We start from the raw sequence: 16,213 nt of genomic DNA, 5'->3' as shown, positions 1-16,213 counted from the left end.
GCTGATATACAGGAGGGCAGAATAACCTCAGATAGCTGAAAAAGACAGGCTGGGATCTGACTGCATCTGCCAGTACCATCGGGGCAGTTACAGAGGATGACACCACACCAGGGATCTCAGATGCTAAGTGGAAGGGCAAGCAGTGACTGCGAAGCTGCAAGCAGGTAAATTCTGACTGGCTGCAAGGAAAAGCATGTTTCACACAAAACTGGGGCCGGAAACTTTTGCAGTGACATCACTGCAACATAAAAAATTATGACACACTTTCAGGATTTTTATGTGCATTTTAGTTTCTTTACTTGCCCATATTACAACCACCTGAAACTCATGGATACGAACAAGACTCCAGCCTCGCTGATTTTCCTAGGAAGCTGCCAGCCACATCAGGGACAGACCAAGAGACCACAGCGCGCCCTTTCAGCATGATGGTCCTTGCTACCACACAAGCAGCCACAGACTGGGTGAACCTAGGGTACAAAGAAGCCTAGCTGGAAAGTGAAGGTAACCCAGATAAACAGAAGGAAAAAAAAAAAGTGAAAAATGTGTGTGGATGCAGACAAGGAAAAGACTTAAAGGTGGCCAGAGGGTCTGCTGTGTAGGTAGACAGAAAAGGCTAGTTTCCAAAATGAAGAATGAGCAAGCCTTAGTTACTAAGACCTACAAGAACAACCAGCTTGAAGGCAACAACAAGCAGTACAACAGTATCGCCCAAGTGAGGCGGATGGATTGCAGTGTGCAAGGGAGGAAAGACTGCAGCTCTTCAGCTTAACTGACGGCTAGACAGTCACGAGGTGTCAGAATTCAATGTCATTCTAAGCCTGGACTAGAGAAATTTATAGAAACACCACTTTGACAAGATGCATACTATACTTTGCAAAGCCTCTTGCTGGGAGTGATCCCCAGGTTACCACCACTCAAATGCAACTGGAGGGGGAAAGATTAGAGAAAGCTAAAGGCAGGCAAAAAGGAATCAACTCTGGAAGGATGTAAAAGACATGGGGAGCACAGGATGAAGGATGGCTGAAGTCAGGTGATGATCAGAACAGGTAAACTGACCAGATCTGATAAACTACACTTCACTCAATGCCATGCTCTCCCAACTCATTTTTTTTTAGCCAGAATCCTCTACGTGGCAGAGATCCCATGACAGACTGTTGTTCTTCAACCATACCGAGCTAGTATGAACTGCTGCTCTTCCTGCCCAGCAAAGCACTATGAACGGCACGTGTGCCACCGCTGCACCGTGCTGTTACAGCACAACCAGAACCCCAGTGTGCTGATCTGGGGCTGTATCTCCTAGGTATCACGCCCTTCTTGCTCCTCCCTATTACTGCAACACCAGGTCTACAAGAGAACAAGAGCCTTTATTTAGATAGAGATAAGAAGTGTGATGTCCCCTCCCACCCTTCTAGACCCGAGTGGATGCTGGCAGGCAGCAAACCTTGCCTAGCTAGTGCTGAAGCCGATGTCAAATACGCTTTCATGGTTCAATCCAGAATCAATATACGTTACCTCCATGAACCCACGTCACCACTACCAAGTTCCGAATCTCCTGTGAAACAGAGATCTTCCCAGATTTTGCGTACTGCAACATAGCGGGAAGACAAACACCACATTTTTCTGTAAGAGTCTGAGCTTTCTCCTCTCCGAATCATTTGTACCCTCAGATATAACTTTCAGGTCTAGCAGCTCTCCAAGACTGCCCACCAACACACAGACCAGGCAGAGCAAGCTAGAAGCCAGGGAAGCATTTCTCACCTGCAGAATACAGTGATTTAAGCCCATGCCATCACTATGACTCACAAGCCATCAGCAGCAGATGGAGGGGGAAGACGTCAGCAGGCTGCTTTCAAGACTTTCAAAAAAACAAGTAGCAATGTGAACTGGTAGCTTCCATTCATCAGGAGAGCTTAACACAGTCCAGAAGTTGATGCAATAACGATAGTTTAGAGAGATTTCCTTCAGTTTTGTTTTCAGCTGTAGTATACAACGTTTCAGAAGCTATGCAGTGGTGGACAGCTGTCTTTCTTCCCCTGGAGAATGAGGGACCTTGAGAATTTGATCCCATGTATTTTTAACTATCCTGAATCAAGAAAGGGCACTGTCACTCAAAGTATTAACAAAACATGAACCAACTCAGGACACCAAGAACTTAATCCCAGCACCAACAACCAGGTAGATAGACCCTGAACAAGCACTTGAGCCCTGCTCCACCAAGCGCTGAATCTGACCCAGACACTTCACAGGTGGCACAGCATTTACTGCAGCTGTGGCAAGAAGCCCAGGTGACCACAGAGGGTCTTCAAGGGTAACATCAGCACCACTCCTACCCAGGTCACCAGGGCTCTGGCAGACGTGTTGCAACCACCCCTTAAAGCTCTTCCTCCACAAGCTGATGTACGCGCAGCTGGAGAGCCATCTCCCTGCAGGCTACCCAAACATCACAGCCCAATGTTCCTGCAGTGGAGGCCATGCAGACGCCTCCACAAAGCACCCTCCTTGACGCTCACCTTCCACTCGTGAACCAGTTTCCTGCTCAGTCATCCCGTAGGAGTTGATGGCTCAACTGCTCAGCTCCTCTGAGACAAGACTGGCGTGGTCCCGCGCCACAGCTCAGTGCCCTCCAGGCAAAGCAGAGGGGATCCAGCTGCCCCTCGGTGTTTACAGAGGGCACGGAAATATACGGGAGTCTCAAGGATGGTGAAGGAGGAGCTTGCATGGTGTCTGAACCATTCACAGCTCTAGGGCACCAACCTAAAGGCGACACTGGTTTGAATACTGATGTCCAAAGAGACCCTCCAATGCAAAGGGGGAGGCATTTGTCATGAACAGCAGTGACAGCAGAGAAAAAACAGCACGCTTTATCGACACCAGCAACCAGATCGCCACCGAAGGACGTTAGGGGCAGTCAGAGGAATGATGTCCCCTGAAGAAACCAACTGTAACTCGGGTATTTTGACCACATGAAGTCATGGCTACACCACCTCAGCCTTACTGAGGAGTGTAGGCTACACTACAGTCCCTAATCTTGTTAAAGGACATTCCTTTTTGTTGGTAAAAAGTTATCCTCAGTTCTGTGGTCTTTTTTACCTAAAATACCATCAGCATGATGTAACTGCTGACGCACAAAGATGATCAACAAAAACTGCTCGTCCTTGACTGCAGAAAGTAAAAGCAACTCTCCAAAGTGTTCACCTTTCTAGGAAAACAACCCCAAAGAGAAACAGAACTCCAGAGGCTCCAGCCAGGTAGAAACCAGTCTCCTTTGAAACGATCAAACTAAAAATGTTCAGGAGAGGCTTTCTAGAGCCAGGGTAGAATACATCGCCCCAGACTTGGCTGTTACCCTCTCACAAATAAAAGAACAAACTTCCCAGATTTCAAACCAGTTCAGAACCAGGACCTCAGCACCCAAGTTGCCTGTTTCTAGGCTTTAGCCACATACAACAGAAGTGCATCTTTTTTATGACCTGAATTCAGTATCAGTCAAGTCACCCACCCGCAGGTTTAAAGGTGGCCCTGGTGCACATAGGTGGAGTAGTTCCACGAGGACAGGAAAAGGAAAGCTAAGCAGCAGAACACCCCATGCACATTTCCTCACACTAGAAACTACTCCTTTCAGCAAGAGCAGCATCTCTCCTCCTCCCTGGCATCACTCCCCCCCAACCCTTCCTCCAGCACAAACAGCTGCTACCACCACCACTTATGCCAACACACGGTATCTGACAGAGAAGTAAACCCCCTATTTCCAAGCAAACTCAGGTACCAGTCTGCCTGTGCAGCTGCAGACAGCTGTGCTGGCACAGCTGAGACCACTGAGCACAAACAGGAACGGGGCAGGGAACCAGGTCTGCCTGCTTCTGCCTGCTCAGTCCCCGGAGAGACATCCCCAAACCACACTCACAGCTCTAAAGCTGCAGAAGGGCTTTTATTGCACATGAAATCAGTGAGGAAAGGCACCACACACACATGGGATCACAAAGAACTGCTTAAACACGGGGCTTCGGCAGCTGTCCCCAAAATTCCTAGAGCCCTTTCACACCCAGCACTGGAAGCAGCAGGGACAGTTTTGGAAGACTGCATCTTAGAGCTGACCCAGCCTGCTAAGGGCACAAGGAAAATAAGCAAAAACCTAAACAGCAAAAACATGCAGCGAGGGAAGCTGTCAAAGAAAGAAGAAATCACACCGAGGGCAGCAGGGAGCAAGCCAGGCAGGCAGAACGAGGAGACGGGTTTTGTGGTCGTACTTCAAATCTGAATGAGTCACCAAACAGAGAGGGGCAAGAGTCACAAGCAGAACACAATTCACACCACATTTTCCTTTATAGATGCATAATGTCAATACAGACTCATTTCTCCAAAGGAAAAAAAAACGGTTCTGCAGGAGAAAGGGAAGTTAAACTAACACTGTCATCTGCAAAACACTTTTCATCACCAAGAAGCCTGTATACGCTGCCCACTTTTTCACCCACGTAAGAGGAACTACAGCACTGGGTCATAATTAGAGAGTTCAAGAACATTTCTATTTAACAGGAGATGTTTACCCTCCTTACTTTTTACATTTCTAGCCTTACCAATGGAGTATCATACAACAAGTTAAATTAGCCCATGGGAGTTGGCGAGCCTCAGGTCTGATCTGATCCTGAAGCTTGGTAGAAGCAGCACTGCCTGCAAACCACGAGCCAAGACCCCACAAAACACATGGTACCTACTGCAGTAAAGTCAGACGGGACGACTGAGTGCCATGGCACACCAGCAAGCACACCACACAAAACACCTCCGAGCTCAGCAGCTCTTGGGAGAGGACAAAGCTCCAGGCTGAGAGAAGGAAAGACCAGCAGCTCTACTAAATCCAAAAGTTAAGAATGTAAGAGGACGGATTAAACATCAACTAGTGCAGTCTGGTGTCTCCAACGTCTTTTCTGCAGCTAGCTGAAGAAAACAAGCACTGTGTTGCAACTGAACACCACCCCCCTCCAGGCCCTCAAGCCTCAGAAACTTGTGTCTTAGTGACCTCTTTATACTTGCATTTTTTTTTAATGCGCATCTCTCCGTTGATTAGTCTTCCATGAATTCATCCAGGTGCTCTTTGAACTCAGGCCAACTACCAAGGTCTGCAGCACCTGCATCCAGGAGGTGCACAGCCCTCGTCTTTACTGCCCAAATGAACTCTGTTCCATCAGCAAATGTGCTGCTTCGTTAGCAAACTTGGTCCCGATCGCTTTTGGACAGAAGGACACAGATCCCTCCGACTCCAGTGTTTTCCTTCACCATGACACGCTGACCACGCGTTTCAAGTTCGTGCTTCTCCTCTTCAGGGAGTCGTTGATCCACACAAAGGCCATTATTGCATTGCAGCTGCGGAGCTCCTGTAAGAGTCTTTGGTGAGGATCTTTATTAACCTCCACTGGAAAGTTGAGGAAAGCTACACCAAATCAGATCATTTCTCCGCAAGGCTGCTGAGTACCTTGCAGAGGACAGACAGACTTGCAAGGCCCAACTTCCTTCAAAAAAGCCACAAAGTTTATCAAACATGTCTCTCCTTCTGTCACATTTATCAGTGCATCCACTACCAACATCCAGCTTTTTGCTCTCAAACTCTTTTTCCTAGGGGTGGTCTCAAATTTACTAGACCTTAATTCTTTAGACAACTGCTGGAGCCCTGTTTAAAACAAGCATCACCCTTCTTACTGAAGGTTTTATTGCACCAGTGATCTTGAACAGGAGGTTACATACCGCTGCTACTTCATCTTCAAGTCTCTGGAACCTCTGGGTCAGCGCTGTCCAACTCATACAACCTGTTAACTGCTTTTCTTGGTTTGTTCCATTTTCTACAATTGCTTCAATTTAAAACACACACTCCAATGAGCTCCCCATTAAGAGATGTTCCTGCACCAGCACCCACCAGCCTCACCCGCAGTGAACAACTGCAAAAAGTTGATCCTGTTTTATGAATAGAAAAACAGACGAGGAGAAGTGACCTGCCAAGATCATATACCAAAACCAGGACAATCAGACTCTAGCTTGGTTTCCCAATTCATCCGTAACACATTATATTCCACTTCTTCCAGCAAATTTCCCAGGTGTGTTAAGCAACATAAAAATATCGGTATTCAATAGAAGGAAAAGCTTTGAAACAGAATCAGAACAAGCCTGTCTTAGGAGGATAATGATGGTCTGATGTTCATTTTCACCGTCTCCAATTCAAAAGGAAACTGTGAATGGAATCCCAACTTTATTTCTCAGACAACTTTAAATTACAGAAAGATCCCCAGAAATTGCTTTTATCCTCACAACTTCAATTAAAATATTGCCGATTTTTTTAGTGAGCTGTAATAAAGCAAGTGAAAGAAAATGGTTTTGTAGCAGACTACTTCAAGGCATGTAACTCTTGCTCAGAGATGCCCAGAAAAGCATGCCAAGTTACAAAGCTAGCCTTTCTTCATCCTCACCCTGCCCATTACTCCAAGCAGTTCAGAAAGTACAGAAGGAGACACAGGAGATAATCAGGGCAGTGATGTCAGCAGTACCTGAATAAGCTATTATGGGAGACCTCTCCTATTGATCTGCTAATAGCCTCTTGAAACACAGCTCACGCTCCAGGAACAGGAGAGCAGTGCTAAGTAGGCCCCAGTCAAAGAAATTACGTTAGCTGGACACGAGCTCACTTGTTTTTTGAGAAAATGGAGCTACTTCTCCGGTCAGCATGCGTGGTGGCTTTTATTCCTCTCTCAATACAGCTTTTTCCTGTCCAGGTTTTAAGGCCAGATCTTTAAGAAGTGGGACTTGGGGCCGACTCTCAAACTCCTGCCACCACTGCAACGTGACAGCGCAGCAGCACACTTGGGAATTCAGCTCCCTCTCCTAAGTCCTTCGTTACTGAAACTTGTCCAAGCCACACAGCTCAGGCTGCCAGCTCCAGGCACACTGCTTTGCAGCTTCTTTTAAAGCTTCCTCTTCCATTTCTCATCTTCAAAGTTTGTATTACAGAAAGGAAAAAAAAGTCGTTTCCGTGAAACCTCTGCTTCTGAATCTTTCCAAGATGCTTCTGCAACACAGTCAAGCATTCTGCCCAATCTTGTTCCAAATAAACCAGAACTTACGGCTCCTGCTGTTTCCATTAATCTGACAAATATATCAATGGGCCCATTTCTGACATCTTCCCACTTCTTCCAGTGGGACACAAAAAAGACCAATTTTCTGTGCACATCAGACATTTGGAAGCATTTAAAAGCCCAGAAAATGACTAAGAAAGCTGGCAAGGTACAGGAAACACGCCAGACACCTCTACATCTCTGGCTCACTTTGTTTCCACCTAGAATTTACACATAAACTGGGCAGCCTGTTACTGCTTCTCCTGCCAACATGCAGCTACAGTCAAATGTGTCTGCAATTCAGGGGCACAGGCTTAATTACAGCAGTAAATTAAAGCATCCATTTTCCCTGGCGCTGGGAGGGCAGAAAGCATCTGGGCAAAAGATACAGGCTATTGGCTGACACATACCTTACTCCAAAGCAGTAAAACATCTAAAAGCTTCCCAAAACAACCATCCACATCACAGCCTCCACAACAGCCTTGTAAACTACGTCATTTATGGTGGGATAAGAAGTAAAATGCTTCAGGCTTGCGCAGTGGCACTTTCAAGACACATACAGCCTAGGTAGTGCTTGTCCACTATGCTACCTTCGCTTCTGCAACCTACAAGAATCCAGTGGCCCTAAACACAAGGAAGTCAAAAACTCTCAAAAGGATTCAGTTCTGGCACAAGGACTAGAGGACATCAAATGAAGTTACCCCAGGGGACACACACACACACCCCCTCAAGCACTTTTTTGGATGAAGAGCCCTAGTCTGTTCGTTCATTCTTCAAATGGAACACCTTAATTTACTCATGCTTCCCCCTTCCTTGTAGGTTTTTCAGTTCTGCATTTTTCCCAGCAGGAACCACACACACGAACATTCACACGCAGGTACACAATGGAGATGGCACAGCAGGGACATGTGCACTAGTAACACTAAACCCAGTATCAGTTGGCTTTTGAATACTAGAAACGAGATAATGTTTAGAAGCATTTAACCAAAATCATTTCTTCTGAAGGCCAAGCAGCACGTTCAGAGCTCACCATCACTTATGGACTATTCAGATTGCCTTTCTTCCCCATGGGACCACTTTGAGAGACCAAATGATAAATTGGCGGATGTTTGTTGTGGACAAACTTACTTGGTCTTGCATCATGCCTCAGTTCTGTTTTTAACCTCAACAACTGGTATCATGAGCACAATTTATTGCAGGTCAACACTATCCCGTCCCTTGCTTATGTGACTCCAGTTACCATGTTTCACAAGAAAGAATCACAGAATATCCCGAGTTGGAAGGGACCCACAAGGATCCTGGCACCACTCACGTCTACCCAACAATTCAGACCATATGACTGAGAGCACAGTCCGAACGCTTCTAAAACTCTGACAGGCTTGGTGCCGTGACTGCACCCCTGGGGAGCCTGTTCCAGTGCACAAACACCCTCTCGGTGAAGAACCTCTTCCTGATGTCCAGCCTGAACCTCCCCTGCCACAGCTTGACACCATTCCCTCGGGTCCTATCGCTGGTCACTAAAGAGAACAGATTGGCGCCTGCCCCTCCACTCTCCTTCGTGAGGAAGCTGTAGGCCGTGATGAGGGCTCCCCTCAGCCTCCTCTTGTCCAGGCTGAACAGGCCCAGTGACCTCAGCCGCTCCTCATATGTCTTCCCCTCTAGGCCCTTCACCATCTTCATCGCCCTCCTCTGGACACTCTCCAACAGTTTCACGCCCTTTTTGTACTGCGGTGCCCAGAACTGCACACAGTACTCGAGGTGAGGCCGCACCAGCGCAGAGTAGGGCGGGACAATCACTTCCCTCGACCGACTAGCGATGCCGTGCTTGATGCACCCCAGGGTACGGTTGGCCCTCCTGGCTGCCAGGGCACACTGCTGGCTCATGTTCAGCTTGCTGTCAACCACAACCCCCAGATCCCTCTCTGTGGGGCTGCTCTCCAGTGTCTCGTCACCCAGTCTGTACGTATAGCCAGGGTTGCCCCGTCCCAGGTGCAGCACCGGGCACTTGCTCTTGTTAAACTTCATGTGGTTGGTGATCGCCCAGCTCTCCAATCTGTCCAGATCTCTCTGCAAGGACTTTCCACCCTCAACAGAGACCACAACTCCTCCAAGTTTAGTGCCATCGGCAAATTTGCTCAAAACACCTTCTAGTCCTACATCCAAATCATTTATAAAAACATTGAAGAGGACTGGCCCTAAAATGGAGCCTTGGGAGACCCCACTGGTGACCACCCGCCACCCAGATGTGGCCCCATTTACCACAACCCTTTGAGCCCTGCCCATCAGCCAATTGCTCACCCATCGGATGATGTTTTTGTTTAGCTGTATGCTGGACATTTTGTCCAGTAGGATCCTATGGGAAACCGTGTCAAAAGCTTTGCTGAAGTCCAAAAAGATCACATCAGCTGGCTTCCCTTGATCAAATAGATGGGTGATTTTATCATAAAAGGAAATCAAGTTAGTCAAATGGGACCTACGCCCCGTGAACCCACGTTGGCTGTGACCTATGACTGCAGTGTCCCCCAGGTGCATTTCAATAACTCCCAGGATAATCTTCTCCCTAATTTTACCAGGCACTGACATGAGACTGACAGGCCTGTATTTACCAGGTTCTTCTTTCTTCCCTTCTTGAAAATTGGTACAACATTTGCCAGCTTCCAGTCAACAGGGACCTCTCCAGATTCCCAAGACCACTGAAAAATAATTGAGAGGTCCCACGATGATGTCAGCCAGCTCTCTGAGCACCCTGGGATGAATCCCATCTGGACCCATGGACTCGTATGGATCCAGGTGGAGCAGCAAATCCCACACACGTTCAGGGTCGGTTGGGAGTTTATCATTCCCACCATCACAGTCCTCCAGCTCAGGGCACCTGGGGTCCCAAAGCTCATCATCAGTGTTGAAGACAGAGGCAAAGGCGGCATTAAACGTCTCTGCTTTGCCTATGTCCTTATCTGTGAGGTGACCTCTCTCGGACTTCTCCTTACTACTATCACGCTAAACTTAGCCAAAAGTTCTGCAGAAAAGTAAAAAAGAGCAAGTGAAAAACGATCCAAGTCACAAAATTCCACATCCACAAGCACATGCACTGAGGGCTGGAGACATGAGATGGAATGCACCAAGTTACCTGTACACCATACCAGCCCCACATCAGCTCGTAACACTCGGGAAATCTCTCAGAGAGACCGCACACTGCTCTCTACCTCATCAGCCAGGTGCTCAGAGAAGCCCAAACAAATAGAGTATCAGAAACCCTACGGGAAGATGTGAACAACCAGAGACCTTTCTATGCCACAACACAAAGCCTTGGTGCTCAACATACTGAACAACATGAATAATCTCCCTGTCTCAAAGATCAGAAGTTACCCTTCTCTAGGCTACAGCAAAAATGAGATTAAAAAAGGTACCACGAGGGAAGAAGCAAATTCAGAATCGGTCTCACTGACCTTCTAGCACCTTGAGACACGGGGCCGACACAGAATCACGCAAGCAACACAAGGAACATGCAAGGAACCTGAGGCACTACAAAGAAATAAGAACTCACAGAGGGAAAACGACTCCAAGCACTCCCACACCGTGGTCAGACAGAAAGAAGCTTTAGTTTAGAAAGTTAGAAACTGACTTAGAAAAGTTGGAATAAAGGTAGCAAGTTTGAAAGGTTGCTCTGCCAAAATAAAGACACCCTCAATCCATCTGCAACAGTTTTTAGTTTGCAACAGTTCAGCAGGATGCCACCTTCATCAAGATGCCACCTCCAGCTAACAAATCCTTTGAACTCTGAGGATCAGACATTTGGGTCTCATAAAGCTCACGTGGGGAAAAGACGACAAACTTTCACATGCAAAAAAACTACCACATCACTCCTTCAAAAGGAAAGAGCTGGAAGTAGAGTAGAAAAACAAGTGGCCCAAACAAGAACAATGGAGTGAATGAAAAAGGACCAAATCCAAGTTTGTATAAGTACTCCTGAAAGCTCTAAAGTCTGCGGTCTAGCGATAAACATTCAGACTGAGCAGTCAGTACCTACCTGCTGCTTGAATGAGAACCTACAGGGGGATGCGTGCACCTGAATGAGTTCTGCTAGTCAACGTGCATCAGAAAGAACTGGCCCCTTCACATGAGAAAAGTCATGGTAGCCGTGTGCAGCTAGTTCTGTTCTGCAGAGTGATGGGACTCTGGCAGAGCAGAGGCACCAATCTTCTGCCCAAAAACTGTCTCTTAAGTTTTCTTGTTCCATAGTTACGATGAAAACCATCCTTCTAGTCTCAACTTTGTCACTCACTAAGCTCAGGAAGCAGTGCGGATCAATTTAAAAAAAGGCTCATGCCTCAGGACCTAAAGAGCATGTGCTCCTTTGTCTGCCGTAGCCTTATCTTTCAGCAGTATTTTTCAGACTACACTTGGAGCTGTATCTGAAATCCAACTAGGTACGTACATGTCACATTTCAAAAACTCAGCCTGGCATGAGTTTCAATAGCACCCCAACTAGAAATCCACAAGTATTCCAGTTCTGTCAGTCCCTTCAGTTCTGTTCTACAGGAACTGATCTTTCTTTAGAAACACTTTTTTTTTTTTTTCCCCAAGAAGCTCACTGTGCTGCAATGGGAGCACTTTTGGAAAACAGAGAGAAAACATAAAGGGATTTTGAAGGCCAGAATCACAAATTTTTCAAGCTGCTAACATTACCGCCCTGCACAAGCCAACCAGCTTCTGGAAAGCACACAGACCCACATACAGAGAGCTTCTTGTTCGACTTCCCCTCACCTTAAACCCTGCCACACTCACCTCGCCCGAGTAACTGTATTTTCCTTTCAGGATCTGCCGGTATAAGCGGGTGCGGTTGTCATCTTCAAAGGGCATGGTGCCGCTCAGGAGGATGTACGAGATCACACCCAGTGCCCACATATCCACGGAGTTAGTGTACGGCTTCCTGACCAGGATCTCAGGAGCAATGTACTCTGGGGTCCCACAGGTGGTTTTCATCAGGCAGTCATCGCCCTTCTTCCGAGCACTTGCCAGTCCAAAGTCCGTAATCATGATTTTTGAATCCGTCCCAGGATGGTAGTAGAGCAGATTCTCGGGCTTTAAGTCCCGGTGCGTGATACCCAGCGTATGCAGGTACCTCACACCATCTAATACCATCTGCAGCACACGCGTAGCATCTCTCTCCGTGAAGGAGCCTTTCGCAATGATTCGATCAAACAGTTCTCCTCCAGTTGCCAGTTCCATCACCATGTATACACGGTCCTGGGTCTCAAACACCTCTATAAGCTGGATTATGTTGGTGTGCCGAACCCGCCGTAGTACACTAAGCTCCGACTCGCACACTTCCCTCCCCTCCCGGTATTTGGTCTCTATCATCTTGATCGCATAGGGCTGCTTGGTAGCCTTGTGTTCCACCCGTACAACGCGGCTAAAGCTTCCTCTTCCAATCAGGGCTTTAATGTCGTACTTGGCCGTCACTCTGGGGTCAAATTTGGCACGGTACTTAGCCACTTTGTTCTTGCGGGGTTCAGGCTGGTCCACGTGGGTAGGCAGGTGGTTACCGGGATATGGGTTAGCGTGACGCGGAGGCGAGGGAGAGCCAGCTTTGATGACAGTCCCACAGTCATCTTTGATGAAATGCTTGTATATGTCATTGTGACCTGTGTAAGGTTCTACTTTTTTAACCAGATCTAGCTGCACATCTTTGGGGGGCTCGGGAAGAACCTTGCTTGTCCCACAGCCCATCACTGAAGGGTGTTAATTCCCTGTCAAGGCATTTTCCCAGGGCAGCATCAGCAGCAACCACATCTGCAGCAACTCCCACATCTGAACCTTACAAAAAGGACAAGAAAAAAGAACAGATGAACGGGAATCAAGGCAGTCAAGTTTCAAATGAGAAAAAATGCCAGCGGTTCATGTCTCAACAGAGCCATGCTACCACAAACTAAAAGTTGGGGATTTTCACCGTACTTCACTACAGAGCACACACAACGCTTTGCCACTTTCATCACAAGATAGTGCCTATAAAAAAACCAGTCCTGGTCAGAACAGATGTCCGTGGATATTCTATAGCTCCCCTTTTCATTAAGCACAGTTTGTCTAAAGCTGCCTCCCAGCTGAGCACTGAATCACAGAACAGCTGAGATTGGAAGGGACCTCTGCAGGTCACCTCATCCAACCCCGGCTGCTGAACAAAGCTCAAGGAAAGAGCTGAGTGTTTGCTTTAGCTTTGTTCAATCTGATAAACTTTGTAAGACACCCAACGTTCCAAATCTTTTAGTTCTGAAATTTCTAATTAGAAACTCCACAAACTATCTCAGCAGCTTGTTCATTCAACGAACCCTCCTAACATTTTCTTTATATTGTAACTCGTACTGGTGTTTTAAATCTCTCACTACTTAGCTCTTAGGGATCAATGAAACTGTGCAGAGGCAAGGAATATGGAGACAGAGGCAGGCTGCTTTTAAAATGCCTTTTACCAATTAATTTACTGCACCCCTTGGAAAAAAAGGAAAAAAAAAAAAACAGATCTTGTTTAACCAGAGAAAGCTTTTAGCTTCATTCTCCAAGCCCTACGAAATCAAGTTGGGCTCTGACATTAAGAAGCGTCCTGACTCAGTTTTGTTTTTTTTTGCATGTTCAGAGACCAAGCTGCACTTCTGTTCTTCCCTACAGAGCTGCGTCTAGCTGCAATAAGGAAGTGGAATTGCTACCAGCTGTTCCAGATTGGAGCAAACAGAGGTCTTGCTCGCCACACTGTATTCCAACAGAGCCAAATCAGCTGCGCTTCAGCAAGTCTTTACTTTAGGTCCTGATTAAAACAATCTGGAGGTGGAGAAACTGCCTGCATGCATTCTGGCAATTAGCTGAGCAGTTTTAAGTTTCTCCTCTTTGGCTCGGAGCCCATCGACATGGTGCCTCAGCATTTGCAGAAGACTACAGGAAAGCTCTTTGCCTTGAGATGTAATGGCCCACCTTACCACCACCAAGCGTATCTTCACTCATCCACCACCTCTCCACGCAACCATTCAGCACGAACAGCAGAACAGGGACCCTAGATGGTCTTCCATCAGGAGCATTACGTGGGGGGAAAGAGGTGTTTTAGAGGGACATCAGGAAGAAGTTCAGGCTCTACATTCAGTCTGGAAAGAAAATACGGATTTAGTTAGGACTCATTTTTAAAATCAGACACCAACACGGTAGCTTCTTGCGGAAGACCTACTGGCTGTACCAAAGTCAGACACGAGCACACCTGCACCACAGCGCAATTAACTTCACAGAACACTTAACTAAGACTTGGATTCACCGATGGCTGTCCTGTAGCTGGGTGCTCCCTCAGATTAGAGTACTGTGACGACTAACGTATGAAATATTTATGCTACTCCTGAATCATGCCTTACACAGAGTTTTTCCCCAGCACTACCGCACCTTGGGGCGCATTAAGTTAGCAGAGCCGTGGAACGAGAGCACCTCAACAAGACTATAACGGAGTGATCCCTACAGGAGCCCTTGGGCGAAGCGTCCCGGCGGTGAGGAAAAGGCACCGAGAGGAACCCACGGCTGGCACCGGCGGAGGGCAGGCAGCGACCAGGGACCCCCCGGGGGCTGGGGACGGACGTGTCAGGGAAGCGGGGCTCCCCTCCCGGCGCCCACCTCCTCCGCCGCCGGCGGAGCCCCGGGGGCCGGGCACGGAGCGGGGCTCTCGTGACCCCCCCCCCGCCCCGCGGGGTCTCGGTGCCGGGCCCCGCACTCACCTCGGGCCGCTCGGCCCCGGCCCGGCCCCGCCTCCCGACGTCAGCGCCGCGCGCCGCGCACGCCCGTGGCAGGGGGCAGCCTCCTGCAGCGCCCCCTGCCGGCGGCCTCCGGGAGGCGAGGGGTGGGGAGGGGGCGGAGAGGCCCGGGCATGAGGGCGAGGCAGGGCGGGCCCCTGGAGGGCTGTGAGGGGTGCCCGGCCCCGCCGCCCCGCTGTGCTGGTTGTGGGGGTGTCTCCACGCCACATGTTGCCCGCAGCGTCCCCGCGGCACGGGCAGCCCGTGCCCCGTATGGCAGCACTGCACATGTTCCCGCTAAGCAGACACCACCACCCCCCCCCCGCCCCCATTTTAGGCAGCTCCTCAGGGGCGCTGTGGGTGCCTGTCCGCCCCCAGGTGCCACCCGCAGCCCCGGCAGCGATAACCTCACAGAGGACGGCTTTCCCTGGGGCTTTGTGTTGTCCATTAGCAGCTTCCTCACAGCTTTGCTTCCTGGCTGGCTCATGAGAACATCAATCGAGGCAGTTGTAGATCTCCTTCACTGCTGCTAATTGTCAGTGCAAACAGAGAGCCAACATGTATTGAACTCCCGGGCCAGAACCACAGATTTCTGAGAACTTCAATCGGAACATCTCTTTCTTGCATTATTTATGCCATGGAAGCCCACCAGAGCCAAGAGAACATTGCACCAGACATCCACAATGAGCCAGCACATCCGCCCTGAAAACTACCCAGGGACAAGGCCAGGAGGGACCCCACAACTCACTGCAGAAGCCAAGGAGAAGAATAGTTACGGAGAACATCCATCCAGTGATAAATCAGTTACAACATCGTAAGTTTGGGTTCAGAACTAGACAGAAAACTTCTTTCACGTACCAGGAGACTGCTGTAGGATGAACCACCTCTGACTCCCAGCTGACTTTCTGCACCTGTTCAGAGGAGAACAGACCAAGGCCGATATGACCAAGGCACAGCTCTGGGATTCATTTTGAGATGAAAACTCACAGAGGACAATTTAGCCATGACAGTTGTTATTCAGTCCTGAGCCATTTCTCCAGCTACAGCCAGCAAAGTTTCATGACCATGGTAAATGTAACTGGGGCTTCAGGCGCCGGGGAGGCTGTGTAGCCTCCCACCCCAACAAGATCTGGGTGCACCGCTTTGCCAAGGGAGGAGCTTCACCGTGCTCCTCCTTGCCTGCCTCTTCAGAAGTCCCTACAAATAAAACAGAGTCATAAAATAGGCTGGAGGGATCTCTGCAAAGCAGCAGGGTGGCCCTGTAGCCTGGCTGCTCCCACCTGGGAACCAGCATGCCTGTTCCACTCCTCGGGCTGCAGAGGGACAAAGTGAAGGGCGCAGGGCACATGGCGAGGTCCTTCTTTG

General features: G+C 48.6%; 1 protein-coding gene across 5 annotated transcripts in view; it reads right to left on the bottom strand.

Moving 5' to 3' along the window:
* Positions 1-14,923, bottom strand: part of PSKH1 (protein serine kinase H1) — a 38,898-nt gene extending 23,975 nt beyond the window's left edge. Inside the window, exons 1-3 of one of the 5 annotated variants that reach the window (XM_035543233.1) lie at positions 14,834-14,923; positions 14,060-14,221; positions 11,880-12,911 (exon numbers count right to left, since the gene is read on the bottom strand). In XM_035543233.1, the coding sequence (XP_035399126.1) occupies positions 11,880-12,824 (945 nt within the window). In that variant the 5' untranslated portion in view covers positions 12,825-12,911; positions 14,060-14,221; positions 14,834-14,923. Of the gene's footprint in view, positions 1-11,879; positions 12,912-14,054; positions 14,222-14,507; positions 14,590-14,833 lie in introns of those variants that run through there. The other 4 variants (XM_035543234.2, XM_035543236.2, XM_035543237.2 and 1 more) reach the window with 4 other exon arrangements.
* Positions 14,924-16,213: the final 1,290 nt, after the last annotated feature.

Source organism: Cygnus atratus, chromosome 12 (assembly GCF_013377495.2).
Source record: "Cygnus atratus isolate AKBS03 ecotype Queensland, Australia chromosome 12, CAtr_DNAZoo_HiC_assembly, whole genome shotgun sequence".
Taxonomy (NCBI): domain Eukaryota; kingdom Metazoa; phylum Chordata; class Aves; order Anseriformes; family Anatidae; genus Cygnus; species Cygnus atratus.
This window is presented reverse-complemented; position numbering and strand designations above follow the sequence as displayed.